This window comes from Gorilla gorilla, chromosome 21 (genome assembly GCF_029281585.2).
Source record: "Gorilla gorilla gorilla isolate KB3781 chromosome 21, NHGRI_mGorGor1-v2.1_pri, whole genome shotgun sequence".
Lineage (NCBI taxonomy): Eukaryota > Metazoa > Chordata > Mammalia > Primates > Hominidae > Gorilla > Gorilla gorilla.
Window position 1 is genome coordinate 53,669,046 of NC_073245.2, and position 15,657 is coordinate 53,684,702.

General features: G+C 43.8%; 1 protein-coding gene across 6 annotated transcripts in view; it reads right to left on the reverse strand.

The window, feature by feature from the left end:
• CHD6 (chromodomain helicase DNA binding protein 6) overlaps positions 1–15,657 on the reverse strand; it is a 216,602-nt gene that overhangs the window by 41,632 nt on the left and 159,313 nt on the right. For all 6 annotated transcript variants that reach the window (XR_010132270.1, XM_055372994.2, XM_055372996.2 and 3 more), the window contains 8 exons: positions 13,122–13,286; positions 11,659–11,838; positions 10,489–10,599; positions 8,607–8,809; positions 7,693–7,892; positions 6,802–6,961; positions 3,740–3,829; positions 1,525–1,628 (listed from right to left, as the gene is read on the reverse strand). Coding sequence is in view for 5 of the 6 variants with exons in the window: in XM_055372994.2 (XP_055228969.2) it covers positions 1,525–1,628; positions 3,740–3,829; positions 6,802–6,961; positions 7,693–7,892; positions 8,607–8,809; positions 10,489–10,599; positions 11,659–11,838; positions 13,122–13,286 (1,213 nt within the window). In the remaining variant the exon portion in view is untranslated. The remainder of the gene's footprint in view (positions 1–1,524; positions 1,629–3,739; positions 3,830–6,801; positions 6,962–7,692; positions 7,893–8,606; positions 8,810–10,488; positions 10,600–11,658; positions 11,839–13,121; positions 13,287–15,657) is intronic.

Genomic DNA, 15,657 nt, shown 5'->3' on the forward strand with positions numbered 1-15,657 from the left:
CAGCCTATTGTCTTCTGGGGTCCTTCCAAAACTAGGTTAAACCAAGTCTGGGTTGCACTGCGGTACCTTGTGACTAACAGGGAGATCACGCACTTCCTTCTACTTTGGAGCTGAGTTCTATCCCTGCGCTGTCCAACAGAGGAGCCACTAGCTACATGGGGCTATTTAAATTTAAATTAATTAAAAGTACATAAAAATACACTTGCTCAGTTACATTAGTCACATCTTAAGTGCTCAATAGCCACACAGGGCTAGTGGCTTCCACAGACGACAGTGGAGAATTAGGGCATGTCTATGATTGCATGTAGTTCTACCGGACAGCACCGCTTTAGCCTAACCCCGGCGGTTTGACAAAGGGTTCTCAGCAGCACTGCACCACCTGAAGCCTGCATTCTCAATACCAGTATCCAAGTTTTGAGTGGATTCCAAATTAAAATATGTATAGGCATGGTTGTTACTTAAATATAGCTGGTTAGCCTGTAAAAGTTGAAGAATTCCCTTTAAAGAATATGTATTAGAAAGTTAACAACCTTCCAAAGGCAGAGTAATATGGGAGAGTGGAATTGCACCCAGCACCTATTATGTACCAAGCACTGTTCTAGGTGGTCTACATTTAATGTAATATTTAATCTTTAAACAACCCCTAGGTAGGCTGTTTTGATACTATACCTCCTCCATTGTATAAGTGAGAAAATAAGAGAAGCTTATGACTTGCCCAATGTCACATATTTAGTAAGTAGTGGAGTTGATAGCTAAAGCCAGGTATACCTAACTCTTTTCACTTTAAACCTTGCTCCTCATTTTAAAATTTCTGTTGATTCACCTGGCAGGGAAAGTGTGTATCAGGCATACTATGGGTGACTATCACTTGACACTTTCATCATTCATTTTAATGTCTGGCAGTTGGCTGAAAGCAAGGGCAGTTGTTTCAAACACTGCCAGAGGTGAAGAAAGGGAGCACTTACTTCAGTTTTTCCAAGTGTTTAAAAAACCTCTCAGTCCCCTTTAGTGGCTCAATTACCACATTTTTAAAAAGACAGTCTATGCTATCTTCTATGCTTAGTTTTTAAAATGCCAGTGGGGTAAAAGATACACACTAGGAAGATGTAGATTATCTAGAATGACCTTATAATTCTGCATATATATGAAATGCTGAAACTTAGCATTTCCCGCCATTTATTTACTCCTTCATTCAAGGTGTCTACTATGTGCCATGCACTGGGACTATTAGAGGCAGTCCCATATCCGACAGCATGGACAGGCGAGGGAGGAAGATATACACCAAACAGGTTCTTTGTGGCCTGAATGTTCCTCAATAATATAAAATTCGCAGTATTATTGTGAGCCATATATTCATCTGGTGGAAATTCCAAGGGGGCAGCTGTGAAGCTCTACTTTTTAAGATGAATGTGTAACAGAATGATGGAGTTTTGCAGGAACATGCCGAGCTTAGTCGGAGGGGCTGAACTCATCCTTCCTGGGGGAAACTGACACAGAAGGGAACGCCTTCAGAGAAATACACACCATGCTTGAACACGCCAATGAGAAGTGACTTATCGGCTTCAGCATCCCACCAGTCCACTGGGATCTCCATGTAGTCGATGTCAGGCAGAGGTACATCCAGCTCCCTAGGGAAGGAAGGGTGTAGACTCAAAACAACACAAAAGCTACTGGTCCAACCCTGGTATTAGGCCACAGTCCTACTGGCATGCTGAGATGCTAAAGTAACAATAAACAAAAGGGTTAGGAAGGCGGTGGGTCATTGTTTCTCAACCAGGGCTTTGCATGAGAATCACTTAGGGAGTGATTTAAGCATAAGTACTTGATTTCCAGGCTCTACCTTTGACAGACTGACACAGTCTTGAAGCACCTCTTGGAGAACCCAATGTCAGTTGGTCCAGGGTGGCTTCTTGGGATCCATATGTATAGAGTTCTAATGTGCACCTTATGTGAACCACAGCAAAGGCCATTGATATATTGGACATCTGAAGGTAGAGCTTCCCCAACAGTTGAATTCATACATGATTGTATGTTTAAAATAGTGCCCAAATCATCGTGGCTCAGTATGTTGCCTCAACAAGTAGAGATCTTACGCACCATTTAAGACCAAGAGTCCACACTGGAACAAGTCGGTATATCAGGAGGGCCTTTCAGAGGGTAAGTGCCATAATAGGTGGCACCTCCTGGCAGTAGTCTATTAGATCAAAATTGATCAAAAACTGCATTGTTCCTGGCCAAACGGATGCACATAACTCACCCTAGGGCACAGACATGCAGGTGTTAGCCCCTCTCTGAGTTTCTGTACGTGTTTGGAGAGCTCACATAAACCCTAAGTTCACTGTCTTCATTCATCTGAGTACAGTCCTCGCTCTTTAAGGCTTTGAGGTTTAGGGAATAGCATGCATCTGGATGGCTTCTCCCTCCCCCTCCAGCTGCCTCTAAAGTTTCTTCTTCCGTCAGACTCTTACTGTGACACAGGACCGAATGCTCCCTACTAGTCCCAGCTCCCTCTGTGGGGATAGTGTTTCCTGACCCCCACCTTTCCAGGGATCCATGGCTCTGCCTGCCCAGTGCCATGGCTGAATGACTTTTATGGGATGAACTGCTGTTCATGCCTCATGGCAACTTCTCCACAAGAAGGTATTCAACCTGAAGAGCAGCAGTAAGAGATAGAGGAATGCAGCGGAAGGAAGAGGGTGGGCAGCAGACTTACTCTCTCTGTGTTCTACCTAGCTACCACCTATGACTTCCTACACATGACAGCAGTAAGTTCAGAGTACTTCTGCCAGGTAACACTTGATGGATATTATCAGGTGGAATTCTGCTGCATTTATACGACTCAAATTGAACCTGTCTACCAAACACACAACCTCCCCATCCCTGCTGAAAATTACAATAGTGACTCTGAAAGGCATAGAAAAGTGGTAACAGTTGCTGAGGAGCCTGGCTCTGATTACAAGTTGCCCCATGGGTCGGGTTGTCTATGTCCCTCTCTCTTACTTTAGTGCTCCTATGACCTCTACAGACACTAGCATTCCTCAATGGAAAGCAAGAGAAAGAAGAAACCACGGCCCCAGGTAATCTCAACACAAAGTCCAAATATTAGCACTCTTGGTATTCTCTAGGAATGACAGATGTGCACAGGGCTAGCAAACTGCACCTGGTGATCCCATTTATAAACTGGGGCTTTCTGACAGCTTTATTAAGTGGAAGCTGAGAACCTGGTAGCCTCAATCTTGGAAATCTTGGGATACTCCCACAGGATTCTATAGCTTTCCAAACACTAATTTGCAAAACTAACATGCAACAAAATGAATAGGCCACATATATTATTAATATGATTAGCAAATAAAGGAAATACGTATATGAGTACTAAGGCAAAGAACAGGATGGTGGGTAAAACTTCCAGTCTATACATGTCAGATCAGTAACCGACACTCGTTCTACAGTAAATGACTGTTTTAAAAGAAAATTTATAACACTTTTGAGGGAAATAAAATGAACTAACTCACCAAAAGCTAGGTTTCTAAGAAATGGTTTTCTCCTTTATTTTATTTGTAGATGACCTGATGAATTGTCCTTATTCTACTTGCCTGTTCTCCCATCTGGGTCACTGGTCCTGGGCAGGGGGTAGGAGGAACATGGGCCTCTTTAAGCACAGGCAAGTTTGGCCAGCTCCATGAATAGGCATTTTATGTCAATTCTTTAACGTTGATAAGTTAAGTTTCATTTGCTTTACCTGGCAGGAGATCCTTCAAATGCTTTCTCAGCTGCTTCTCCCAGTATTTCAGCTTTTAGGTAGTACAGCATCCGGACTCGCAAAAGTACTCTATGAAAGGTGAACACATTAATGCAAACAAATTAGAACCCATAACTGTCTGTGAACCACATCCCCAAGTTAACACTGGGAAATTCTGGGCATTCCCATGTAGTTAATATTACGAAGTAATAGAAGAGAAGGCGCTAGAAAAACAAAACATTATGGCAGACATTATTATGATCATTCCTATTTTACAAAAAAAAAATGACCACATCAGTTATCTGTTAGATCATCCTGTGAGCCACAGGAGGCAGCAGGAACAGACAGCTCTTCTCATCTTTAACAGTACTCACCCCTTCCATGTGGCCACAGTGACCTCTTAGGCAGAGGTGGCTTCCGAGAGGCCAGCTACTGAAGAGTGAGCAGGGTGAACAGTGGTGTTTTCAAACAGTTTCACTTGTACACAGTTAAATGAATAAATGAATAAAGGCAAGTGTCTATTTTTCATGGCAATATGTCTTCTCTTCTGAGGTGCTCAATTCATTTTTATTCTGTATGGACCACACTCAGGCTCCACGGGAATGCATCAAACATGTCTCAGACAAAGCAATTAAGCAAGTATTTGCTGGGCAACTACTATATGCTCTGCATCATGCTGGGTGCTATAGGTATATAACAAAAGTAACGCCTTTCGCCATCGGATGACCCTTGCCCACAAGCCGTTATTGTGCTCTTGGGCATCCCAGCCTGCAGAGTCATGAGCCAATACCCAGTCTGTGGTATTCTGTTATAGCAGCAGAAAATGGACTATGACAAAGGGGTAAGTCCTCTGAGAAAGCATCATTTCTATCTATTAGATCTGGGTAGAAAGTGCCACTGTGGGCTCAAGTTGTAGGTGGAAACACACAAAGTTAGAACTTATAGATTGGAAAGAACCCTTATTATCTCTGGTATAACATTTCTCATCTCAGCTGTCAATCAACTCAAATAATTCTGAGAGTATTTTTTTTTTTTTTGAGATGGAGTTTTACTCTTGTCGCCCAGGCTGGAGTGCAATGGCGCGATCTTGGCTCACTGCAACCTCCCCCTCCTGGGTTCAAGCGGTTCTCCTGCCTCAGCCTCCCGAGTAGCTGGGATTACAGGTGCCCACCACCACATTCGGCTAATTTTTTATATTTTTAGTAGAGATGGGGTTTCACCATGTTGGCCAGGCTGGTCTTGAACTCCTGACCTCAGGTGATTCACCCGCCCCGGCCTCCCAAAGTGCTGGGATTATAGGCGTGAGCCACTGCACCCAACCTGTTTGTTTATTTATTTATTTTTAAAGCCCAGAGAATAAGAACTCTTAAAAATTTACAACCACTGCCAATCCTTAATTTGTAGATGGTCGTAGCTGTCAGCTTTAGTAAAAACTGGAACAGAATGTCAGAGTCCTGCCTGCTGAGACTTAGCCCAATTAGAGTAGGGCTTTCCTGAAAATGTCTGTCTCCCTAAGACAGGGAGAGCTGTTTCCATTTCTATGAAGAGAAACAAATGTGTTGATGTCTGACAATATCTGCAGCATGAGAGAACAGAATTGAAAGCCAATAGTATTCAATTCTCCTCCAAATGGAAGGGAAATCAATTCAGAGGATGGATGGACAATTCCTTATAGCCAGCCCCCTCCTCCAAGCTGGTGTCTGAACTCAAAGGGACACACAACTGCAGCAGGTTTGTAACACCCTTGGTTTAGCCAAAGAAAACAATCCATTAATATTTTGGGTGGCGACATATCCTTTTTTCTTTTAAAAGTATTTTACTGATGTGAAATATACTTCCATAATGTGCACACTGCAAACATGTATAGCTTAATGAATTCCTACAAATAAAACATACATGTGTATTCAGCATCCAGATCAGGAAGCAGAATATTTTCCCTGAAGTCCCCTTGGTATTCCCTTACAGTTACATCCCACCCCCAGTGGATAACCATTATCCTGTCTGCTTTTAGCTTAGATTTGAAGCAGTGCTTTTTAACTTTTTAAAGGTTCTTTTGATGACAATTTCATGCCTAAAATAATATAGTACTAATAATAACAACACTTTGAGTGCTTACTGCTGTCTCTGAAGAGCTTGTACTTTTGTGTACAATAGTTTTTATTACAGTATTGGGCATGAGACTTATCTTCAAATATTTGAGGTGATCAAGGGAAAGGATTATACTTTATCTGTAAAAGAAAAAAACCAAAACAAAACACCCCACAACCCAACAACTACAAAATCATTAAGAAGATGTTATAGGGAGATGGGAAAACCCAAGCAAAAGCTCTTAACCTATAAAGTAATAAACTCTTGATTACCAGAGGTGTGCGACCGGAGGCCCTCACACTGCCTACCAGGAATGCTGGGAAGATAACTCTTGCATGACCTTGACATGAATTAGATCATTTCCAAGGGTCAGATACATTGCACAGTGGTGCAAATATCCACATGCAAACTTGCCATTGTTTTGTCGCTGAATGCCCCAAGTCCCCAAGACTAAACTACATATGAACAAAGTTTTGTTTTTCAATCAGTTTTTTTTTTTTTGCTGTCTCCATCCCACCCGACCCCAGCTGTTAGCCTACAGATACAAAGCATACTATCTCAAATGCATGCCTATCAAATAACTGAAGGCCATGAATGGCAACAGCAAACTGGAAGAGGAGGCTGAGAGTGGCAGCGACCAAGGCCACAATGTTCTGCCCTTGTTAATGTGACCTCAGGGGCAGAGGATGACCTGACTGGTTTTTGAGAGTCAAAATAGAAAAATCCTCAGGGGTATATACAATGCAATCGCAGAGGGGTCAGGTTCTGCGGGAGAGCAGAGGTACTGTTAAAGGAGTTATAGGAGCTGTAACATGAATTCTGAGCCAGCTTAGACCACAGATAACACATCCTGTCTTTCTAGACCTTGCATGGAAGTAGCACAAGAGCATGAAGTGGTCTCCCTGTGGGGTTCCCAGGAATCGAAGCAGTCTGAACCGGGCTGCCACCAGGGTATGGGGAGGAGGGACACTCACTTGTTGCAGTGCTGTTTGAGGTGTTTCTTATAGCCATCATCATGCAAGACCACCTCGGGGTTGCAGGTGGCTAGCCAATCTGCATCCTTTAGCTCCGGGATTAGCAACTGGTTCTTCGTCTTCTTCCCCTTCCTCCCTCTGGGGACTGGGGCAGACAAGCCTGAAACAGAAAGACAGCATAGGGCAAGTGGATAGCCAAGGGGGGTGTTACACACGGGTTTTAGAAGAGCTGGGCTGGGGTTTGTTAGAACAGAGTTGGGCTGTGGTCTGGATGGCAGACCCTACTCCTTAGCCCACAGGTGGTGGTGGTAGGAAGGAAGGCCATGCACTTGGTCTCCTCCTTAGTAAATAAATAAACTCCAGCACCATTTAGTTTGTCAGTAAGATTTCCCAAGTACCCTGTGAGGATTGAGAAAGGTGTAACATAACCTGTGCCCTTTGGGAACTTACAACCTGGCTGGGAGAAAAGGAACATTTGATCTAAAACTTCAAGGGGAGCCTTAGCCAAGGATAGGGAAGGAATGTGGCACAAGAAAAGGCACAGACAGAGGTGGGACAGGGACAGGATGGTGAAATGCAAAAGGCAAGTCACAGAGCACTGGGTGTGCATCCCTAATTCAGACGGGGAATCTGTGTGAGACTCAGGTTAGTGGGCAGGACCAGATGTGGGAAACTTTAAGAGGGTCCAGTTGTACTTCAACAAAATATCACAGGTAACACTGGGAGATTCTGAGGCAGAAATGAAAGCAACATCTTTTCCCACTGGTAACATTCTGAAAAACACCCGAGAAAGAGAAGTCCCCCAAAGCACAGCAATATGGCCCCGCAGAGGAAGAAGGAATGAAGTGCATGGGAATCGTGCTTCTTAGGCATGGCCCTGCCACCTCTCACCTGAGTGGTTCTGGAGGGTCTGGGCTTGCCCATCTTTGGTAGGTGTGATCAGTTCCCAAATGAAACTCTTGATCTTCTCGTCCCCCTTATAATGCTTGACACAGTACACCAGGAGGGCACGGCAAATCATCTCCATGTCCTTCTCGTTCAGATGCCACTTGAATCGGCCATGAGTCAGGATGTCCTTCCACCGGCCCCAGCTGACAGTGGACATACAGACAGGTGTTGGAGGGAGAACGGACCAGGCCATGCAGGCAGCCTCCCCACAGGAGGAGAAACAAGAGCCATACATGCTTTTTGTTCTCTGTAGGTCTGTTAATCATCCCAAGGGCTTTGTCCCGAAAGGCCTTTGAGGACCACCTGACTGTAGCACACCGAATATCACTAAAGTGACCTGGACGTTGGACACTGAGAGCTTCATATGGCCACTACAATGTTAAAAAGGGAGGGACCAAAATACTGGGAGCAGGGAATACATTTGGAATCAAAAAGAGTCCAGCAGCACTATTCAAAAGCAATGATGAGCTCATGGAAGCTGAACCTTTGATTTCTACCAGAGCCAAAGCCCCGCACGAATCATGCCTTGGTGATAACATGTGTTGTGTGGACTCCTTATATATCCTTGGGGGGTGGGGGGAAGCAGGAAATCAGTACCAGACAGCAAATTAGGACCAGAGATTTGTTGTGACAGGCATATGAGAAAATCATGGCATGTCTGCATTGTGGTTGCGGAGCATACGGTGACTGAGACGGATTCTGGGCAGAAGGCACAGTTCTCTCTTGCTCCAACAGATCCCCCTTTGCCCTATAATTCCAAAGGTGACTGGAGAGACATCCTAGACAAATCTCAGGGACTGAAAAACAGAGGGGAACAAACAACAATAACAACAAAACCAAGCAGAGCCAATACCCACCCAAAGATGAGCAGGTTCTTCTCTACCCGGAAGCACTCCGCTCGGAGGTAGCGCCTGGCTTTGTCATTGAGGCGCCTGGATCTCGTGGGCCTTTCGTCTGAGTCGCTGTCTAACTCTGAAAACTCCATGAGCTCGTCTTCCTCAAACGAGTTGTAGTGTTTGGTCTGCTTTCTCACGCGAGGTCGGTCGATCACTAAGCTTTCCTAGAAATGGAGAGCACTACTGGGAAGAAAGTCCTCTTTTCTCTACTCCTTTCACAAAGCATAAGTGTATCCTCAGGACACATTTGGGATAGAACCATGCCCCGTCTCATCCTCCAGCACGAAGGGCTCTTCCCAGCACACCTGCTGTCTCCATGACCACAGGACAAGCAGAGAAGATTCTCTGGGACTTGCTCAAGTTGACGTGCTCCCTGGCCCCTAGTGCTGCTTGTCACCATCTGTTGTTTCTGCAGTCATTCTACCCGGGGTGTGGGCAGGCAAGGCCCCCCCCCCAGTGACCAAAGTGGTGTCGGCTCTTGCCAAGAAAGACTGGAGTAGTGAAGACCCAGCTGTTCTGCCCAGCATGCAGACAGCAGTCTGCACTCTGGAGACAAGACAAGCTAGAGAATTCCATCTGCTCAGCAACTTTCTGAAGACAAACGCATATTCCTGCTTTATTTATCTGCCTTCGACTGGTTCTATCCACTAACCTTTTGCCTTTCACTGAAAATACCATCTCCAGCTCAGGAGCCTCGGTCATTCTGATGGTTCCCCTGGCTATGTGTCTTCTCTAGTCTCCATTGCTTCCTGCTCCTCACTCCTTCCCCCATACCTCTTCCCCAAGCCAGGCCAGCCTCCTGACTACTCCTCCACACAGCCCAGATAACAAATGTCGTGTTATCTTTGATCACCGTGCTTCCCAACACGGAAGGCTCCAACTGCTTCTGCCTGGCCAGAGGGCCACAGTACTTTCTTCCCTTGCTTGGACCCAATGTCCTGCACACACAGTAGCTTCTTGATTGCGACACTGTGAAACACTTAGAACAGGTTACTAAAGGGGACTGCAGGATCTTCTTAAAAGAGGAAAATCAGCATTTCTATTTATAGGAGAAAAGAGGGTGGATTAAGCAACCTGTGGTCGTTCTGGCTGGGTGCTGGTTACTGAATTAGCTAGCTACAAGCAGGGACTGTCTCCTGGCTTTGTGGAACCTTGAGAGTTCAATACTCACCTGAGAAGACACTCATCCTGAAGTGAGGTGACAGGGTCAGAGATGAAGGAGGGGAAATCAACATTTAAGGGGTACCTCACAGTGGGCTGGGCACTGGTGCCAGTTATACCCACAAATGTTACCTTGTAACCCCACAGTGTGGGCCTGACCACCTCCTCTTCTACTAATCTCAGCGGGGGTCAAAAACTTCATCCGAAGGCATACTCTGGTTTCACTCTCAAGTCCATTCTCTTTCTCATGTTCAGAATTAAGAAAACATGAGACACTGAAAGAATGGAGGTAAAGCCAACAAACTTTTGTCATGCTTTTCCCCTCTATTATGTGTGAAGTTTCTCTCACAGGAAGTGTTGAAATACAAATAAAATAGTCACATGCCAGGGATAGAATGTTGGTTTGAGACAGAGGCCTGAACTTGACCTGTGTGTCCAGTTCCAGTTCTAATTGCCTTCATCTAATTTCCCAGGTGCCCAACAGACTGAATGGCCATTTAAAAATGACAACAGTTAAGATTTATTGAGTGATGTCTATGTGCCAGGCATATTTTAAGCATGGTACAAATATCATTTAAGAACCAAGACTCAAGAGTAAATAATGACTTGAGCTGTGTAGGAATTTATTGTCATGTATGACATAAGTGAATGTTCCATGGAATAAAATATTATTTTGCTGTACCTTTTCATTCTTTGCTTCAGTGTCTAGTTCAGCTATTTTAGCCCATTTCTGCCAAAAGTTAGGATCATCTAAGGAAATATCTGTTCTGTTTCCTGAAGCCACAAAGCTAGCCTGTGAAGAAGACAAGAATTAATAAACTGTGCTTGAACACAGTACAAACTAATAAAACACCAGTGTTACTTCAAGAGAAACCTAAGTATATTATCTATTTGCATTCAAAATCAAACCCTTAACAGAGCTTCCAAAATGAATTGAAAATCTCAAGGCTATTCTTTTTTTACCTTTTATTTTAAAAATTGGGTGAGGAAATCATAATTTCAACTGAAAGGATCATTTTTTTTTGGACCTTAAGCTTGGAAGCAGGAAGGCAAACCCCGGAAGACAATGGCAATGTGACACTTGGTGTCTAGTTTCCTATGAAAGAGTTAACACTTAAAACTTTTCTAGATTTTTCTTACAGTGCAACAGTTACCAAATGTCTGCTATGGAAAAGGTATTAGGCTGGGCAGTATGAGGTGTAGAGACAAGGGATGGTTCACCCATATCCTCCTTATAAAACACTGAACGTCCCACTAAAAAACTTCCAGGTGTCACCAAACAGGAGATTTAATCAAACAGGTCACAAAGCTCACACAGGAATCAGCAGTGGTTGTGGCTAGGGAAACCTGAGAGTGATCTGCTAAGTTTTAAATCCAGTGGCCTAAACAGCAGAGAAAAGAGGCACCCAGACTAGAAGCTGGGAATTTTATGTAAAATCTCTTTCCCATTAAACAAACAAACAAATTGCTTGAGTTTGGGGAATGGAGTGTTCACTGGAGCTTCCACTCTCTATCAGTGATCAAGAAGTGCTCTACAAGGGAATCAAGATGTCCACTGGAAGGTTTCAGAGCAGTCCTTGCAAACAGAGCCAACGGAGAATAGGAGTGTTTATTCTGTTAAAGATCAGCTCTCAAAGGTGAGGAGTGGTATTTTCTTGGTATAGTCCCTGACTCCCTATTCAGACTTCCTTCCTCTAAGGATCTATATCTTTAGATAGTCACGCAGACTAAATGTGCAGCCAATTTCTAGGATTTGCATTCAGAGAAACAGAAGCCCTGCTCATGGGTTTCAGAGAATAAACATTTTTTTTTCTCTCCCACCCCCAACAGCTCTGGAGAGAAGGCCTTGTACCTTGGCAAAAGTGGACCCTTTCCCCTCAGACTGGATGGTGATGGTGTGCGTTCTCCTCTGCAGAATCTGGTCTATGTCTTCTTCACAGAACTTGGAGCCTTCATCTTCTTCATCCATTAAGGCTCCATAAGCACCTTTCCGGAGTAGGTCCTCCACCTCCATTTTTGAGAGCTGCTGTACCTGGACAGGTCACCAAAGGCTACTCACAAAGTGGAAAATGTATAGGAGAAAAACAGCCTCAAATCTGGTTTTTGTGATTCAGTGCATAGTTCCTCCATGAACTGCATGTTAGAACAAAGAACGTGGGCAACAAACTTCAGCTAGTGAAAACCCAGATGCGATACTCTGGGGAGGGCAGGCAGACAGTCCTCTATAGGCAGCTCTGAAATAAAGCTCAGCACATGATCCAAGGTCCCTAACATTCTTCAGGACGTTGGTTATTATCAGATGTCACAAGCCACTACAACTATGCATCATTGAAGATGGTATTTTTGACATCTTTATATTTTAGTTAGAGCTTGTATCTTTAAAAACCTCCAGATGTACCAAACAAGCAGAACAATGATTTATTCATTATTAAATAAATATGTATATTAGTATTGTAAATGAGGTCATTTCTCAACTAAAAAAAAATGATCCCATGATAAATGTGATCTTCTCAAAAAAAAAAACAGGAAATGGGGTCCCAAACACCCTTTTCTGGTTCTAATTAAGAATCTGGTTCTCTTTATATCAATCACAAGAGGGAATTCCATGACTCTCTGCATGACTAACTTGAAGTATTATACTTAGCAACATATGCATAGCTGAGAGGATATGGAACATCTGGACTAAAGACAACTCATTTAGAAGGTTTAAGCATCCAATCTTTGATGCCCTGAGCCCAGAGATTAAGGAAATATTCTGCTTTGTTTGCCTATACTTTAAGATACTTTAAGACAATTTAAGAATCTTAGCTGTAATTCTTATGCCCCCAAAGGGGGAAAAATATTTTAACTGCCTTATTTTAAGCTGCTAATTTATTCATTCATTTACTGACCATCCAGCACTTTATGTTTTTAATATGCCGAGCACTGTTAGGGGCTGAGGGGACATAGATAAAATTGGTCCCAGTACACTCTCAAAGATCAAAGTCTGAGGTATGAGATAAGGTACAGTAACAAATACAATGTTAAGATCTACTGGCTTCTAACGGGCACAGTTAAAAACTCTGTTTACTGAAATGTTACACCAAGCTGGGCAATCCTACCTCATAACTGCTTCTACGGATTTCCTTTAACCACCCAGAAAACACAGACACCTGACTCTTAAGGATGCCCTGTTGTAGGGAATTACCCAATAACGATGTGAGGGCTGGCTCAATGCAGCGAAAGTGAACCCTTAAACAGCTGTAAGAAGAGAAGCCTGCCTGGGCTGTGCGACCAATGTTCCTTAAGACTCCAGAGCAGGCCCATCACACTCACCCCATTGGTGCCGCCCTTTCGGTTGATGTCCTGAAGAACAGCCTTGTCCAGCCCCAGCTTTAGGCTGGCCTTGTCAAACATCTCGCGCTCATAGGAATTTCGAGTGATGAGGCGATACACCTTCACAGCTTTGCTCTGGCCTATGCGGTGACATCGGGCCTGAGCCTGGGAAGAAGAAGAGTCATATGCATCACGTCACTGTATGTATAAACGGCAGCAACCCTGGGAATAGGGGAGTGCTTAAATGTCATGTGGTGTGAGAGGCCAACTCTCGCTTACAAGTAACAGGACTGATTTCAGAACAGAATTTATACCCAAAGGTTGGCTGCCACCTCCGTGGCCACTCATTTCTTCTCCCATTGTGTACTGACTACTGTGTGCCAGGGATAAAGCAATGAGAAGGACATGGTGTCCCATCCTGTGCCCCCGCCCTGCTGTGGTCTGTGCAAGGCAACTTGTGAGTTGCACACATTCCCAGGATGCTGTTCTGTCCTCTTGGAAGATATGCTTCAGAGCTGGTAGCACTGAAAATTTATTTTTAAAATTTTGCTACTGAAATTTTCAAACATAGATCAAAATATAGGAAAGTATAATGACCTCTTACTGATAATCTTGTTTATTTTTACCACACTCCACCCTCCCAGATTGTTAGGAAGTAAATCCTAAGCATCATACTGTTTCATTCTTACATATTTCAATACACATTTCTAAAGATACAAACTCTTGTAAAATATATATTATTATCATTGCCACACTTAAAAACAACTGCATTTCTGCTGCGTCACTGAACAGGTACCTTTATTTCCTGTATTTTCTCTAAACTAGGAGTTCTACCTTGGAACCTGATCAGCTTAAGATGTGAGCATCTGAATGTACACCAAGAGGCAGATGGTATCTGGTCATCTTTCTTTTGAATTGATGATCATTGCCTAGATCTGTTAATTCATCAGGGGCCACCCTAATGCACAGTTCATATAGGAGGGACAAGCTAAATATTTGATTCTTTCTCTTTATTTAATCAGTTTCCAAAATAACATCCCAAAAAGTGACCAATGAAATTTTTTTTATTACTTCTTTATGGGATACAATGAAGGCATGCATTTAAATATATCTGCCATGTTTTACTGCACTGCAGTTATTATTCTTATTGCTGTTCACATTTGGCTCATGGGAGCCTCTCTAAGTTGGCTCCTGAGTTCCTTCAACATGACCTAGTCAAATGTGGAAAAAAGGAAGACGAGAATCAACTCTGCAGTGTTTGAATGGACTGAAGGTATCAGTATGAACTCATGGTTAGGTGTATATGTATATATACACACATATACATACACATACTCACAAATATAGAAATAGGTATGGATATGTGTACATTTATGTTTGTATGTTATATCAAAGACTGGTAGTCTTTCAATAGTTCCCTTGCTTTCAACGTATTCCACACTCCTCTTGTACATTTCCTGTCCAGACCTGGCTTCAGCCATTTTGTTTCCAGGAGTCCTAGTCTCTTTTAGCGGGAATGTTTTTTCTCCCTGAGTAAGCAAGCAGAGGGGTGATTACTGACACTGAGAGGAAGAGGTGGCCATGCCATGTGAGTGAGCCCTGCAGGCATCACTGGACACCCCAGGTCCTTCCTTATCTTGGCCCAGAGCAGTAAGACATGTGGCCCTTGCTCCTCTGTGAGTTAGTGGCAGAGCAAGTTTGGAGCCTTGGACTTCTGCTCCTGCCCCATGATCTTGATCCTGGAGTCCAGAATTGCAAGCAATGGGTCCCCTGTGTCTGAGGCCAGGCTGTTTGAGTTGGATTTGAAGTTACTGGGCCCAGAGAAAGGGGTAAGTCTAAGCAGGAATTCTATGTTTGCCCATAAGGGACTCACCCAGTGCCAGAATCCCTGGATATGGAAGCCCCCACCCATGCCCTGCCCACATTCTTCCCCTAACCTCATGGCTGAAAATGACACCAGAATTCCTATACTCAGTACTAAAGCGGCCCAAAGACTACGAAGCCCAGTAAGTACTGGGACAGAAGAGAGGCCACTGGGGCAGGGGTACAGGAAATGGCCATCAAAGCAGGGCTAAAGGAGGGTGGATCCCAGGCACCTCCTGCCACTTGGCCCACTGTGTTACAGAGGTCCTCCTTGCAATAAGAAAGCTTGAAGTTCATCTTGGTGCCCAAAATTTGCATATTTCTGTGATATGATTTGGCTGTGTCACCATCCAAATCTCAACTTGAATTTATCTCCCAGAATTCCCATGTGTTGTGGGAGGGAGCCAGTGGGGAGGTAACTGAATCACGGGGGCCAGTCTTTCCAGTGCTACTCTAGTGATAGTTAATGAGATCTGATGTGTTTATCAGGGATTTCTACTTTTGCTTCTTCCTCATTTTTCTCTTGCCGCCGCCATGTAAGAACAGCCTTTCGCCTCTTGCCATGATTCTGAGGCCTCCCCAGCCATGTGGAACTGTAAGTCCAATTAAACCTTTTTTTATTCCCAGTTTTGGATATGCCTTTATTAGCAGCATGAAAACGAACTAATACAGT